At 38.9% G+C, this 15,245-nt stretch overlaps 1 protein-coding gene across 1 annotated transcript in view; it reads right to left on the bottom strand.

Moving 5' to 3' along the window:
- Positions 1-12,677: 12,677 nt before the first annotated feature.
- The window catches only part of Smp_170630 (hypothetical protein), a gene marked incomplete at its 5' end in the record, with an annotated part of 30,860 nt that continues 28,292 nt past the window's right edge, over positions 12,678-15,245 (bottom strand). Inside the window, 2 exons of the mRNA XM_018797456.1 lie at positions 12,678-12,860; positions 14,301-14,489. Coding sequence (XP_018652496.1) covers positions 12,771-12,860; positions 14,301-14,489 — 279 coding nt within the window. The 3' untranslated portion in view covers positions 12,678-12,770. The remainder of the gene's footprint in view (positions 12,861-14,300; positions 14,490-15,245) is intronic.

Here is a 15,245-nt window from a genome sequence, read left to right on the forward strand (position 1 = left end):
CTATTGACTTCTAGGCATTATTCCATGACAACAGGACATATATTATGTAATCGTTCAGTCGTTTGCATTTTATATGACTTGTGTTAAATGCACACAATTGTATGTCGGAGGAAACAGTTCAGTTTTAGACTGTAATTTGCTCAAAGAAATGTCACTGTACACAAGTCGTCGGCAGTGTATAACTTTTCACTGTCAATTGCTGCCTGTCCGACATTTTGTCGAAAATATCAGGTCGTAAGTATACTTAAATAAATATACTTCTTATACATCTGTACTAACTAATTAGGATGGGAACAACGCAGGCTAAAATTGGCAATTTATTGCGGACCGTGATAAGTATTAATCTATGTTATATACTTTCACCTAGTCAGTCAGTTGTATTACCAGCTCTTATATAATAGGTTTCTTAAAGCAAACTACATGGTTCTGAAATTTCGACTGTTCTCTTGAAGCTTATGAGAACCTAAACTTGGTAAGTAAAATTGTAATCACAGATTTGGTATTGATGGATTAGTAATGAGTGTTAACACGTACTCAGAAAACAACTAAAACTCAAATGAACGACTACATATACATGATCGTAAACAAACAATTCAGAAGAAAGCAGATTAAAATGAGGATTAACACCTCCTCTAATAACACTTCTACTTGCGTGATATCTTCGATGAATTGGAATGTACAGCTCAGTTGTAGGTATTGTAGCTGACCGGTAGATACCCTTTGGTCGGTTAAATGTTAGGAAGGACGTGTATTTACGATATATTAGTCAAACATAACAGATATAGAGAAAAACATTTTTAATGCGGGGTTCGCGTCCACCCAGGGAACCATTCAGAGCAGCGTGAGCGAGAACGGCTGGAAAAAAGAACAGATAAAAGGTGAGTTGATGACACAGCAAGCGTACACAATGCACTTTCAGATAGGAGAGAACAGGGGACTAGGTAATCCGTGTTAGTCCTGGCAATGATCTCTCAGTTGATCCGACTTTCTTTTGAAAGCGTCAACAGATGGAGATTTAATCACGTGTTGATGTGATAAATTTCATTCGTTGATAATTCGGTGGGAGAGTCGGTAGTCAGCTGACAAGCAATTTGTCCTGAGCTTGCGAACTTTTTAGTGTCCTCGTAAATCCTCTGTTTTTGAAGACAAGAAAATTGAGGGCATATCAGATGCAAATTTACCATTAAGTAGTATAAAGCTGTGATAAAGTCACCTCTGATTTTTCTATATTTTAGCCAGTCGAAAATCACATGGGAGCTTTGCTACTCCGGGAATCAACTTCGTTGTGGTTCTCTGAACCTTTACCAACAGCTCAGTCTTTTTGGGCAGAGGCTAATCGCTTGTATGTAGTGCTCGAGTTTAAGACGAACAAACATTATATACAAAGTTAAAAAGGCCTTAGCATTAAAATGGCTAAAGGTCCTACTTATTGACCATGGGGTTTTAATACCTTTGGCGGCTATCACACGGCATTATGCAGTAGACTTCAAGTCTTGGCTAACGATGACTCCTAAATCATTGTGTCTGGACAACAAGTAGTTCAATGTTGTTGATCGTGCATGTATTTTTACCTTGGTGACCAATATGGATCACAATGCACTTGGAAGCATTTATCGGCAACCACCAAATTTTAGACCATTCAAATAATTTCTCCAGGTCTTTTTGAAGCTCTATACTGTCACCCTTACATTTTGTCGCTTTCCATATCTTGACATCGTCAGCATATAACAAGATCGATGATAGGAGACTAGAAAGATCGTTTACATACAAGAGGAACAACATTGACCTCAAAACTGTATCCCGAGGCACTCCGCTAGGCACAGTTCCCCAGCGAGACAACTTCGAGTTCACACATGCTCTTTGTTGGCGCCCAACTAGGAAGTATTTTATCCACATCAATAAATCGCCCCCAACCCCGATATTACTTAATTTATACGACAGCCGGTTTTGAGGAACTTTGTCAAAAGCCTTGGTGAAGTCAATGTGGGCTAAATCTATGGGTAACTTTTCATCCTTAAGAGTATACCAACTTCCACGAGCTACTAAGTTAGACATGAAAGAATCCGGTTTTTGTCTAGATACTTAAATAAATCCTTCCAAATAACTCTTTCTAAAATTCTAACAACCACGCTAGTTAGGCTAATGTGTCGACAGTTCACAGGTTTATATTCCGTACCTGTTTTAGGGACAGGATATACTATGGAGTTCTTTTAGTCTTTTGATAATCGACTCTGGGATACAGACAGATTAAAACATACTTGAGGGGTTTGCGACGACATTCCCTAGTTCCCTCAGTAACCTAGGATGTATTTCATCAGGTCCCGTGGATTTGCCTATATCAAGTTCGTTTGACAGACTAAAGACATCGAGTTTTTTGGTCAGTGTCTGGTGTGTGTGTGGGGGGGTGTACGAGCTGGAGGGGAGGGTATTAATACGGTATATACATTGTTAAAGTAATTTCGGAATACCTAGGCTTTAACACAATCGTCCTCCACTAATAATGCAGTACTACGTTTTCCCCATAATGCTGGAATATTTCTTTCCTTAGTCCTTTGGTTTACGTACGAGTACAAGCGTTTAGAGTATTCAATAGATTCCTTAACAAGTTTTTCTACGTACAACCTTCTAGACACGCGGAGGGTCAAGACACAAATATTTCGAGCTTCTCGATATCGAGATTTGCATCGTCAGTACTCAGCATCTAAATCTCCCCCACACTCCTCTTCTCTTACGGAGAAGGATGAGGACCTTTTTACTGAACCACGGTGGGGTTTCTCAGACCCTTTGGTATAGTCCAAGGGATGTGAGGTGCAGTGACTCTTATGTACAAATTTCTAAATACAACCCAAGCCGTTTCACTTGTGAATTTTGGTTCTATTTCCCGACCTACTGAGGATGCTGAGTGTATAATATCTTGTATATTTGCTTTCCAGACGTTTGGTCTGGCTTGGGCTGACACATTCCCGTTATTGACGACTATATGGAAATCAAACACTAGAACTGAATGGTTACTTTTACCTAGAAGTGACATATAATGGAGGTTTGTGACGTCGTCCTCGTAATGGGTCCATAGGAGATCTAGTAAAGATGATTCGGAGTTCGGGTAATACCTAGTTGCTTCTTTCACATGTTGCACTAGGGCATATGTGATAGATTTGTTCGAAAGAATTTTATAATAATTCTGTCCTCAGATTTTTCCAGTCTACCGTGGGTGCATTAAAGCCTCCTACGACTAAAAATCGATCACTTAATGACCAAGTCTTGAAACGGTCTAGCAAAACCTTATTTACCTCGGTTTGGACTGTGGTAGACCAAACCAAGAAGAACTGACGTACTCAAAAATGCCGATGATAAATTACTTCCAAAAACAAACAACACTCTTTTTGGTTACTTTAAATGAAATAAATTCAATTAAAGTAGAGACAGTAGATTTGATGCGTATTTAACGATCAAAACAACAAGATTATCTCAGCGAGGAAAAATACCACTGTTCTTTTGACCGTTGTAGCAAACAATTAACAAGAGTGTTGTTATTTTGGGAGTAATTTATCATCGGCATTTTTGAGTACGTTAGTTCTTTTTGTATTTGTCTGCACTTTTGGGTCTAACAATTTAGTTTTTCACATTTTTCCGGTCACCAGTTTCTCATGTCTCTGGATATTGCTTGTGTCTAGTTTCTTTTGAAAACCTCTACCTGACTGGACAGTGGAAAAAAGCAATTACTAACGCCAGGCTGTCAATACTCTGTGGAAAATGGAATGTAGTGAGATGAGTGCAGAGGACAGTACCACGAAGTTTCCACGAATCTAACGCTTGCAGCTCTCAAACGGTTTAGCAAAAATGGTTGCGTGTGGTTTTGTCAGCAATGCTGCTCGGACGCAAACAGCTTGCTATCCGAAGCCACTGTAATGGTCAATGCTGCTAAAAGGAGTATTAGCAAGTGTAATCGAGACACATCAGATGCTATCCGCTCGGTGGATACATAAATTGAAGTGAGGTTACCTCAAATAAGCTCAGTCTTGTGCCCGAAGTTTGTAATGATGATGTCGTTCAGAAGGACGATGAAAACTCCACGACCAAACCATCCAGCTCAGAGAACGAACCTACATCAAAAACCTGACTACCCTAGTCATCGATAATCATCATGGATCCCAATGTGTAAGGCGGCTGTGATTGCTACTCCAATGAAAGTTGATGAATGAGTATATATCAAGAACAAGGAACGACCTAATGTTGCTAGAGAAAAGCCAGTCCCCCAAACAGTAGCTAATAGGCAGGACATGATATCACGATCAAAAGCTGTGAACATGACTTACAAAGAAGTCAGATCCGTCCCTATTTTAATTGACTGGAATCCAGGAGTCAAAAGATAATGACTCTGCTAAAAGGCATGTACAGGATTTAGTTGAATCTCGCATCAGAAATGTACTACCTCACGAGGTTTTAGGGGTATATGTCACTAAAGTGATAAGACTCGGTGAGTCAGAGGCGAGACCCAACCAAGAAGGATCTTAAAGTTAGCACTCGGAAGTTATGAAAGAAACGTCATACTGTAAAACGCATATAAAACTCGTGATTTAAATATTCGTATCCGACGAACTGGCCGCTTGAGGATTGAATTAAGTGGAAAAATGCCCTGACGCAGTTAAAAATTCGAAAGCGAAATGGCGAGACAAATCTTAAGATTCAGGTTTCAGGGTGGTCAAGTCCTGAAAACCGATGTTTTCGAGACATGTGTGGGTAGAACGATTGATTCACAAAACCTCTTAATTATGTGCTACACGAACACTCGTAGTCTTCGAACTAAAACGTCCGAGCTAAGTTTGATGGTAAATGACTATAGCATCTTTCCAATCTCCAGTAGGTTGGGAGTGGAGAAGAGACATGTTGAAGAGCATCGTGAGTGGTCTTGAAATAATGTCTGCGAGAGATGACAGTAATCGTTGATGTAACCCATCAGCTGATGGGCCCTAGGGCCCAGTATCTTACATGGTTTGAGGTTAGTGATCAACCGAAGTACAGTTTTAAGAAGGATGACTTTCACTGGAAAATAAACTGTAAGGACTAACATAGGCCCATCAACCGAATATCCTTATTACTGAAGATCGACTGAATAAAATTAAATTAATTCAGCGTGGAAGAATACAACTGTCCTTTTTAAATAAAGCATTTACATTTACTATGGAAAGTAATAAGCAATAATCAGTAATAATACAAGCCTCGGATTATGACAATATTGTGATCGAAAGTAGAAGAATATAGTTTAGGCCGTTACAATGATGTGTTTCATTTGTGCGCCTCGATCTTGTAACCGTTGTTTCGATGCCGATTGGCCAAAAAACTAAGATCACTGACCTGTTATCCCTGTGGCCGAGTGACCTTGAGAGATTGTTCATTAAACTTCAGTAATTGAGATGATTGGCTGACTTGTAGTATATCTTGAGGTACATCTTTCAGTAAAGAACCGGAATCTCTGTGAAAGCGTCCACCCATGGTGTTAATGAGACATGTTCAGCTCGGAAATTTCAGTTAACACTATCTCGAAACATGAAACTTTAGAACGTTGGTTCGCATAATTGACGGACCACTCTTTCCTTAGGATACCGACATTGATAAGAAGAGATTAAAGTAATAGGAATATCAAGTTCCGCGTATCGGTCACACTTTTCACATACACTCAAGCATGTTAACCTCCGAACAATTATAGATAAGAAATGCTAAACGTGAAACAAAAACTTATGGTTTATAGAACAAACTAGGGACCAAACTAAATATTAGAATTCTAGGAACTTTGAATTAAATGAAATACTGTTTCTAAAAACTGATTCCGTCGGACATCATAGCTTTCTCATTTTTATGTTTACATCATCTAGCACTAACTAATTAACGTCTGTTGCCCCTTGTGAAGGAGCATAGGCCGCCCACCAGGATTCTCCACCCAACTCTGTCCGTTACAACACTTTTCAGTTCCTTCCAATTGCTGTTCATCCTTTTCATGTATGCTTCCAATTCTCAAGACAATGTGTTCCTTAGTCTTCCTTCTGTTTCCCCTCAGCACTCCACGTAAGCGCCTGCCTCATTATGCAGTTTAACGATTTCCATAGTGTATGCCCTATCGACTTTTAACGTTCTTTCCTAATTTCATGTTCATCTGGAAGCTGGTTCGTTCGCTCCCACGATAGGCTGTTTCTGAAGGTATTCGGTCAACAGATATTCAGTATCTTGAGTAGACAATTGTTTATCAGTACATGTACACTTTTGATGATGGTCGTGGTAGTTCTCGAAGTTGCAGCTCCGTACAGTAGGACTATCTTGACGTCCGTATTGTAGATTGTGACCCTAATATTGGTTGACAGTTGTTTTGAATTCCGCTTGTTCTTCAACTGCGAGAATGCGACCCTTGCTTTTCCAATTCGTGCATTCATGTCTCCATCAGATCCCCCGCGTTCATTGATGGTGCATCCCAGGTATATGAAAGCTTCCACCTCTTCCAGAGTTTCTCCATCAAGTGCCATTGGGCTGATTCTTTCAGTGCTGTATTTGGGTACCTTGGTTTTTACCTTGTGTATGTTGAGGCCTACTGATTCAAAGGCTTCTGCTTTACTGGTTAAATTGACATTTGATTATGTGAATGGAAGAGCCAGGTGATCTGTGAAACCAAATTCGTCTAGTTTCATGTCCATTGTATTCCGTGCTTCCCCTCAGAAGTCGAGGTCTTCACAATCCAGTCAACCATCAGAAGAAAGAGAAAGGACTCACGTCCTCACTTGGAATGCTCCTGTCAGCTGTCCTCTGTGCGCCACTTTGCAGTATGGTTTGTTGTACGAATTCGGGAAGATGTCGACGATCATCTCAGTCACATCATGGTGTCGAATAAAGTTCCATAATGTCATCCCGTTTACATTGTCAGGTGCTTTCCCATAGTCAATTAAGTTTATGTATAGTAAGGAGTTCCATCTAGTTGACTTTTCAGTGATGATTCGTAGTGTCACGATTTGGTCTGTGTATGACATATCCTTACGGAATTTAGCCTCTTGATCTCGAAGTTTGGCGTCTATTGAATCTTTCATCCGGTTCAGCAACGCTGTTGAAAACCTTTCCTGGTACTGATAGTAGTGTGATGCCCCTGCAGTTCTCACATTGGCTCAGATTTTTCATTTGTATTTTGATGAGGTATCCTTCCGTCCTGTCCGTTGGCACTTGATCTTCCACCCAGATCTTCTAGAATAGAAGGTGAAGCATACCTGCAGTTACTTCTGTGTCTGACTTCAGTGCTTCGGCTGGTATATTGTCAGGTCCTGCCTCCTTCCCACTGTTGATTTGTCTGATGGCCATCTTGACTTCTTCGATCATTGGTGGAGTGACATCTATAGGAAGGTCAGTGTGTGCTGCTTCGATGTCCGGTAGATTCAATGGGGCTGATCTATTCAGCAGTTCCTCGAAGTGTTCTGCCCATCTTTTCCTCTGTTCCTGAATCTCAGTGATTGTCTTACCTTCTTCGTCCTTGACTTGTCTCTATGGTTTGCTATGTCTCCCTGCCAATTTCTTCGTTGTATCATATAGTTGTCTCATATTCCCTTCTCTTGCAGCTTTTTCCGCCGTCGTTGCTAGTTCTCCCATGTATTTCTGCTTGTTGGCCTAAATGCTTATCTTCGTTTGCTTGTTTGCTTCTGCGTAGTCTGCTTGTGCTTTGACTTTCTCTGCTCGTATTCGACTGTTGTTCGTTGCTAGTTTCTTGGACTTCCTTTCTTCACAGCACTTATGTACCCATAAGATGTTTGTGAATAATAATACTAATCTTGTTCAGGGTTCCCATAGAGATCTATTCCTTATGATGATGCTTCTTAGGACCCAGAAACTCCTGACACTTTGAAGTTAGTGCTTCTTTTATCCCTTACCAGTCGTCCTCCATCGTAGTTTCTTGCTTTTTCAATAGATCTTGTGGAGCTTGAAACATGTTGTTGAGAGTTATCTTGAATTCGTTGAGCTTGTTAGTATCTCGAAGGAATGCTGTATTGAACCTTTGTAGTGCTGTTTGTCCAGTTGTCCAGTCTTTCTTTAGCTTCAGTCTCATCTTGGCCACAACCAGGTGGTGGTCTGAAGCTATGTCAGCTCCTCTCCGGGTTCTCACATCTTCTATTGTCCATTGGAATTTTTGATTGATACAGATATGATCTATCTGATTATCTGTGGCGTGGTCCGGTGAGATCCATGTAGCTTTATGTATGCGTTTGTAAATCTCTCCCCATTTTCATTTCTCTCTCCCAGTCCATGTCGTCACTTGATACTTTCATAACCGTTGCTATCCATCCCGACTTTGGCATTTAGATCTCCCGTCAGAATGGTAAGGTTCTTTCTTGAGCACATCACTATGATCGATTGCAGCCTTTCATGGAACTGATCTTTATTGTCCTCACTGCTATCACTGGTGGATGCATAAGATTGGATAATATTCATTGTGATCCTCTACTTCTTTGTTTTGAAGGACGCTTTGGTGATTCTGGATCAGTGAGATTCCCATCCTATAAGTGCTTTGCGTGCTTGTTTAGACAGTATCAGAACAACTCCCTGAGTGTGTGGAGCATTTTCCTCTTTGTGACCGGAGTACAGAAGCATCTTTCCAGTATCTAGCCTTTGCTGTCCAGCTCGAGTCCAATTGGTTTCACAGATTCCGAGAAATACCAAATTGTATCGCTACATTTCCGTAGGTACTTGGTTGGTATTCCTGGTCTTCCACGTTGTCCGAAAATTATGTGTACTTATAATAATTGTTATTTTGGTTGGTATCTTTCTGCTCGCTTGTCAACAAATGTTATAATTGTCATTTGTCTGAGTGTATACTCAAGAGAAACTGACTTGCATTGTCATCCTTGTAAAACAGGACCAATCAGGCTATTTGCAATGAATTCTAAAAAAGAGATCGATCGGTAAGGAGTTAGAAATAAAAGCTAGGATAACAACATTGATATCTCCCCGAAAACGTTGTATGCTTTCTTTTCTGGGCCAACATTGTGAAAACCTTATCTTCTGCGCTACCGTTGTAATGCTGTTATGATCTGTCCTGGTTCTTTGGCATCCTGGGTTACTGAACTTCCAACATTGAAGCTGCTCAAGAATAGTTTTCACATTCATCACAGTTTCTCAGTTTTCCGCCATGTGCCAGAATATTCCAGTATGTGGCCGGCAAGACGTATCCATTTTTGACCTTCAAGTTTCAAATCGTAAATTATATTTCCTGGTCTCTCAAGTATGTGTCCACTGGTTCACTGGGGATGCGAGTGTCGGAAATTGGGAACGTTCACATCCCGGCAATTTCGAAATAACTTGCGTCTCGCTCCATGGTAACGTTTGCATTGAGTCCCCGTCTTCTGGTTTCTTCGTTCTACGGCTTGTTGGTTTTGTTTAATAGCAGCAAAGACAGTCGTAGTTTTACTCCCATACATTTTTTTGCTAGAGACATTTGATTTGGGGTTGGTCGATTTGAAGTTGTTCCACAGACCAATAGAAAGTCGCCAAGAACCTCCCTTACCTTCCTCTAGTCTTTTTCCTTTATTAGTGATCTTAAGGAGAAATATACAACTTTTCAGCCTGACTGCTAAATTGTGGATGGTATGGGGTTTAACGGACATGTTTCCCTCCAGATCTGCAGCTGAACTCTGAGAAGATTTAGGAGGAAAACTGCTTACCACCATCGAACACAAGAACAACTATGACTCCAAAACAGTATAATAACTATCGCAATGTCATAATAGTGTACTGAGAAGTGACTTGGTTCACGGGCGAAATCTCCAGCCATTTTGAGCAAGCGTCGAAGCAACTGAGGAACTGGGTACCTTAAAATGGGTCAGCAACATCAGTATGTGTACGCGACCACGGGTTTTTGGAAATCACCTGAAATGAAGTTCCGCTTTATGTGGACATTTAGAGACTTGACTACATTCTCTGCATACACTCATTAAATCTTATATGTGATCATCAGTTTTAGGCCAATTTATATTGCTTTGGGCAACAGCTTTTATCCTTCCAATTCCTGGGTGAGCCATGTGTAATTGTTCCAGGGCGAGTAGATTATCTGTAACTACTTGACGGTTGGGCAACATAATACAGTCTTTTGCAAAGGATAGCGATTGGTAGTACTGCTTTAGTTCATGAGATGTTGCAAAAGGGGGCAACCAAATAGGATAAATATAACCGGATATTTAAAAATAGGATGAGAATGAGTTTGATCAGTAACCCGAGTAGCCGTCACAGGAATAACTTACACTCCATTCAAACATTTTCGAAGGGTCAAAATATCGGTAGTATCTGATAATCCACTTCATATGGTAAAATCATCTAGATGTAGCAGAGGTTGAGAGTCTAGAGCTCCAGACATCTCCATAAGTAAAACGGAAGTTGTTTAGCTATCTGAAAATTTCAGGAAGAAATTAGCATGAGTTGCTTCTCTAGTTTAGAATCGTTTGTACAAGCAACTGGGTGGTGTCAAGGTCCAATATGCAGCTGCTCACAAAAATTTGCACTTAGAATCCTGAGTATGAAATCCCTGATTGTCTGATTCGAAGGATTAGCTATTTTGTTGAACTGTGCTCTTTCAAATGTTTCGAATGATGTTACGTGAAAAAGATGTGCTAGTGATCTCTTTAGTTTGTTGAACGAGAATAGAATAGGACTGTTAGGATTTTGGTGGAGCAAAATATATCAGAATTCTGTTATCGTAACAGCGGATAATGGAGAACAAGAAGCGTATGTTTGCAGCAGTGTATTTGTCAGCAGTAATCAGTGTGTCATGCACGAGGGGTCCAAAACGAGAACGAAAAGTCAAAATGTATGTGTTTTTTAAACAACAATTTTATGGTCAGTAATATTTATTGTACAAATTATGAGAATTAATTGAAAAAGTGAATAATGACAAAAACTAATTACAAAATAAGTCTGTGTTGACTATCCCCACAGGATATACAAGGTCCCTTAACAAACTACAGGCCTCTCCGACAGGAGCAGTAATAAAATAAACTGAAGGGATATCTTCCTTAAAGTTATGTGACAATCATCAAGTATCAAAATATTCTAAATGATCTTTCACATCTCGGGGTGATGCGTTGATGGGAGATTTCCCCAAGTTACTTAAATTAATTTGGAATGCAACTACAAATGTGAATTTAAAATGATATTACGAAATAAAACTAATCCCGATGAATCTGGAAATTCATAAACGTACAAAAGAAGAACTTATATTCGAAATACGCAGTATGAAATTGTATTGTATCATCATACTAGGTTTGTAGATCACCAAAGTAGATGGTTTGTGTCGAATGATTGGGGACCTAATAGAGTCAGACGGAAATGTAGTGAACAACCAGCTAACGTCGAAGTCACACCTCACGACTACCCTTTCGTCATATTCAGGTACTACGGATACCTTGATGAGCGTACAACACAAACGACGTTATTATAGAAATATATGATGAGGTTATAACTTATGGACGACCTTTGGGCAACGCTCAAATGACTTTGAAATGTCCACCTACATACTAGGGTTATATGAGGATTATATATTAGTGTGAGGAATTAAAATTAGTATTTACAGTTAATCGTTAGGGTTAGAAATCAGATTTAATGTTATAACCACGAATTACTATCGGCTATAATGCCAAAATGGTATTTAGCTAAATGAGTGAATGAATTTCATTCCAAAATCCAAGATCTTAAATCTGATTGGTTCATCCATAAATTATAGTCTCGCCAAATTTATCAGTAAGAGTAGGTACTAGGAACAGAGTGTGCTCACCACCGAATGGGCCAATCCATGAAGTGCAAATGACTGGAGCGCATTAATTGTCCTTGACCTTAGTAAGGATTGGTGAACTGTTCGATACTCAGTGACCCGACTGCTTGATGACAGTGTCATTTCAACGGCGCTACATATTTAAAAACAACATAAAATATTTAACTCTACATTGAATATGCTGGTTATTTACTACTATTTTAATGTTGGTTTATTCATAGTAATTTAAAACTAAAAAGAAAATTTGTAGGATTGTTTATTCATGTCTGATGCATATATATCAGAAGGGGGTTTGTGGAGATTTTAGTAATTTACTAGTTGAATTCATGAGTTAATTAAAGTTAGATCACTATGGAAAACTTGAAAGCATTGGAAGGCCATCTCGTCCCTCATGTAGGACTCTTTAGCAGTGAGCATACACGATCCCGATTTAGTATTCAATCAAATGTAGTTACCATTGTCCTAATTTAAATATTAATTGATCCAATAAATAATCAAAGATTGTGAATATCAAATTCATTTAGTATTGTTTGTTTGAATCTTCCGATTGATGTTTTTGGACTGCAACTGGTCGGTCTCTAATTGACATATGTGTATACTGTGCGTATTGTCTCTATATAGCCTAAATTCACAAGCAAGTGGCTATCAGGAATCAGTAGCTGAGTGGATATCGCGATGACGTTTCAAGCGAAAGGTACTACTGGGCTAGAGTCCCAGAGTGAACATCAACTCTGAGATACAGGTACATCCAGGTGATGAGTCCCAAATAGAACGAAACGCGCGTCCTGGATTCCACTGCTAGCCAATATCCATCTTTGCTTAACATGAGTGTGAATATCAGCTACATATTCAAGGTTTATACTTTACTTTGGAAAAGAAAGAAAAAAATTAACATAACTAAACTATATTTTACAAAAAACAGGATTGATAAGGAATAATAGACTAGTCAGTTTGCGATTAAGTTATTGAAACACTGAATAAAGTTTTAACATAATTGTTCTGGACATTTCATTGGCCAATCGATGAACCAAAGAATACCATCTTCTCCAACCTTGTTCCAATCAATCACCATGGACTAAGAATAAACATACAGAGAAAAAAAACACACAAAGACAAGCGAATCACTTAGATGTATGAATACTGTTAGTGATTTAAATTGGATACATTACTGAAATAATAATAAAGTTGGCTTGTTTGGCTTATTAGCCTCAGTCAGTCAGTCAGTCACAACGTAGAACTTCGTACGTACGTACGTACATCAGTTCGAGTTGCCATACCACATTAACACAGAGATGCAGTTGTCGATTTAAATCACATAGTGGTAGAAGTAGTAGGAGTAGAAGCATTATGTGAAAGATTAGGGTTTGAAAATGTTGTTGAAGAAGTATAATCCAGTGGAATAAATTTGGAAAGAGAAAAAGGATAGGGACATGAAGGATTCAGAAGATTAGATTTTGGAGGAACACAAAGAGTGGATGCACCTTCGCCATTGTAAACGATTTTGAGCCATGTCATTCAAGGTCTCTAACCATCGATTGCTATCATCTCGCGAATCCCAACCAGGTAGTCTACACCTACCAAAATGGTTCAGTCCACTTGTCTGTGACTTCATGGATTTGTGCCACGTTTTGGTCTGGCCGCCCCTATCTTTCTTCCAACCTACTCCTACACCATAAAACATTACTTATTAGCCTAGTCAACATTGAGTTATACTGCAAGAAATTGAGTTCTAGGTAGTCTAGAAACTAGGTTAGTATAGTTACTTAGCATTATCTCATTAAAATTAGTGTAGTGAACGAGAACACAAGCGAGGACCACTAAATGTATTTTAATGTATTATTGCAGAAAATCTTGGTAAAATCTGAGAACTATACAGTAAATAATTCATTTGCAAAATATCTATCAATTGTCTCAGATTTTGTCTTTCCTTCCTTTTTATACCTGCAGTGACCTGCTTTTCTCGACGAGAACGCGATTGGTATAATGGAAACAATTATTATTATAACCAATTGTACCAGTGATTGTTTTACTGTACTCATTGTTGTTTAACTGTATCAAAATCACTTCTCGTTCCTCTGTCCATCTTGTTCGCTCGAACTTTCTTGTACTCTGCCTTTATTGCCTGTACTCGTTGGCACGTCTCGGTATTCTTTCAATACCACGAGATCACTAATAAATATACTTTATCTGGACTAATTACAGCCTTCTGGTTTACGAGCTATCAAAGGAACCAAGTCGATTTTGGGTGCGTAGGGGTGATCATAGTCAATCGAGACTCAACGCCATCTACATACCAATCACTCACTATTCTCCTTCTCTTCCATTTTATCAACTTTCTTCCATCAGACATTCCACTACCAATAGATGATACATACTACTTATATCTGTCGACATCAGTAGTACACACCATATTAGATAGACTATATATGTATGGACAATAATATTCAAGGAAATTTCATAATGAACAGATATCTAACTAACAATGTCATATAGAATAAAAGAAATTCAGCATTACCCATAATTCTTCTTTAAGATCTTTATGACCAACAAAAGTATTACCATCTGGAGTACGTTTAATTAATAATTTTACTTTTTTCCCTTGTAAATCCGTTAAAAGTGATTCAACTTCAAGTACACTACCACGTTCAATAAAACCATCATCACTACCAAAAAATCCATGTGGAATAGTATGTAGTTGTAATAGCTATTCAAAAGAAGAAGAAGAATACCATATTCATTATTGAACAATTTTATTCAATAAATTAATTAACACTTCTAATTCAAAAAATAGAATCTGGTACCAAGTAATAACAGATAGATGAATTGTATATCATACCACAAAGATTATATGGATTTAATTAGTATTGTTTGTTTGAATCTTCCTACTGATGTTTAGGACTGCAACTGGTCAGTCTCTTATTGGCATATGTGCATACTGTGCGGATTGTCTCGACATAGCCTAAATTCACAAGCATGGTAAGCAAAGATGGGTAGTGGCTAGTAGTGGAATCCATTTTGCCGAGCGTTGCTTCCTATTTGGGACTCGTCAGCTGGATGTACCTGCATCTCGGGGTTGAGGTACACTCCGGGACTACAAGTCCCTTGTGCTCTGTTTTCATGCTCCTCAGGGTATTCAGATCACTTCCAGAGCCCTTTTCCCTTACAGTACCTCTTGAAAAACCCCTTCACGGTGTGGGCAACCGGGAAGTGATAACTGCCCTCTTGCCTCTTACGACACTCGAGATCACTGGCTGACTAACTGACTGACTGATGTAAACTTTATTGATTTACCAGAAATAACTTTTATAAAATGGGCTGTTATTTACACAAAGATTAGAGGTATTGATTCATAAACCCTTGACTTTATGATACACATTTTTGTATATGAAATTTATTATTACTTCTTGAATATCATAAAAAAAGGTGGACTGAACGATATTATGCCTACGCCACTAAATGA

This window comes from Schistosoma mansoni, chromosome 4 (assembly GCF_000237925.1).
Source record: "Schistosoma mansoni strain Puerto Rico chromosome 4, complete genome".
Taxonomy (NCBI): Eukaryota; Metazoa; Platyhelminthes; class Trematoda; order Strigeidida; family Schistosomatidae; genus Schistosoma; species Schistosoma mansoni.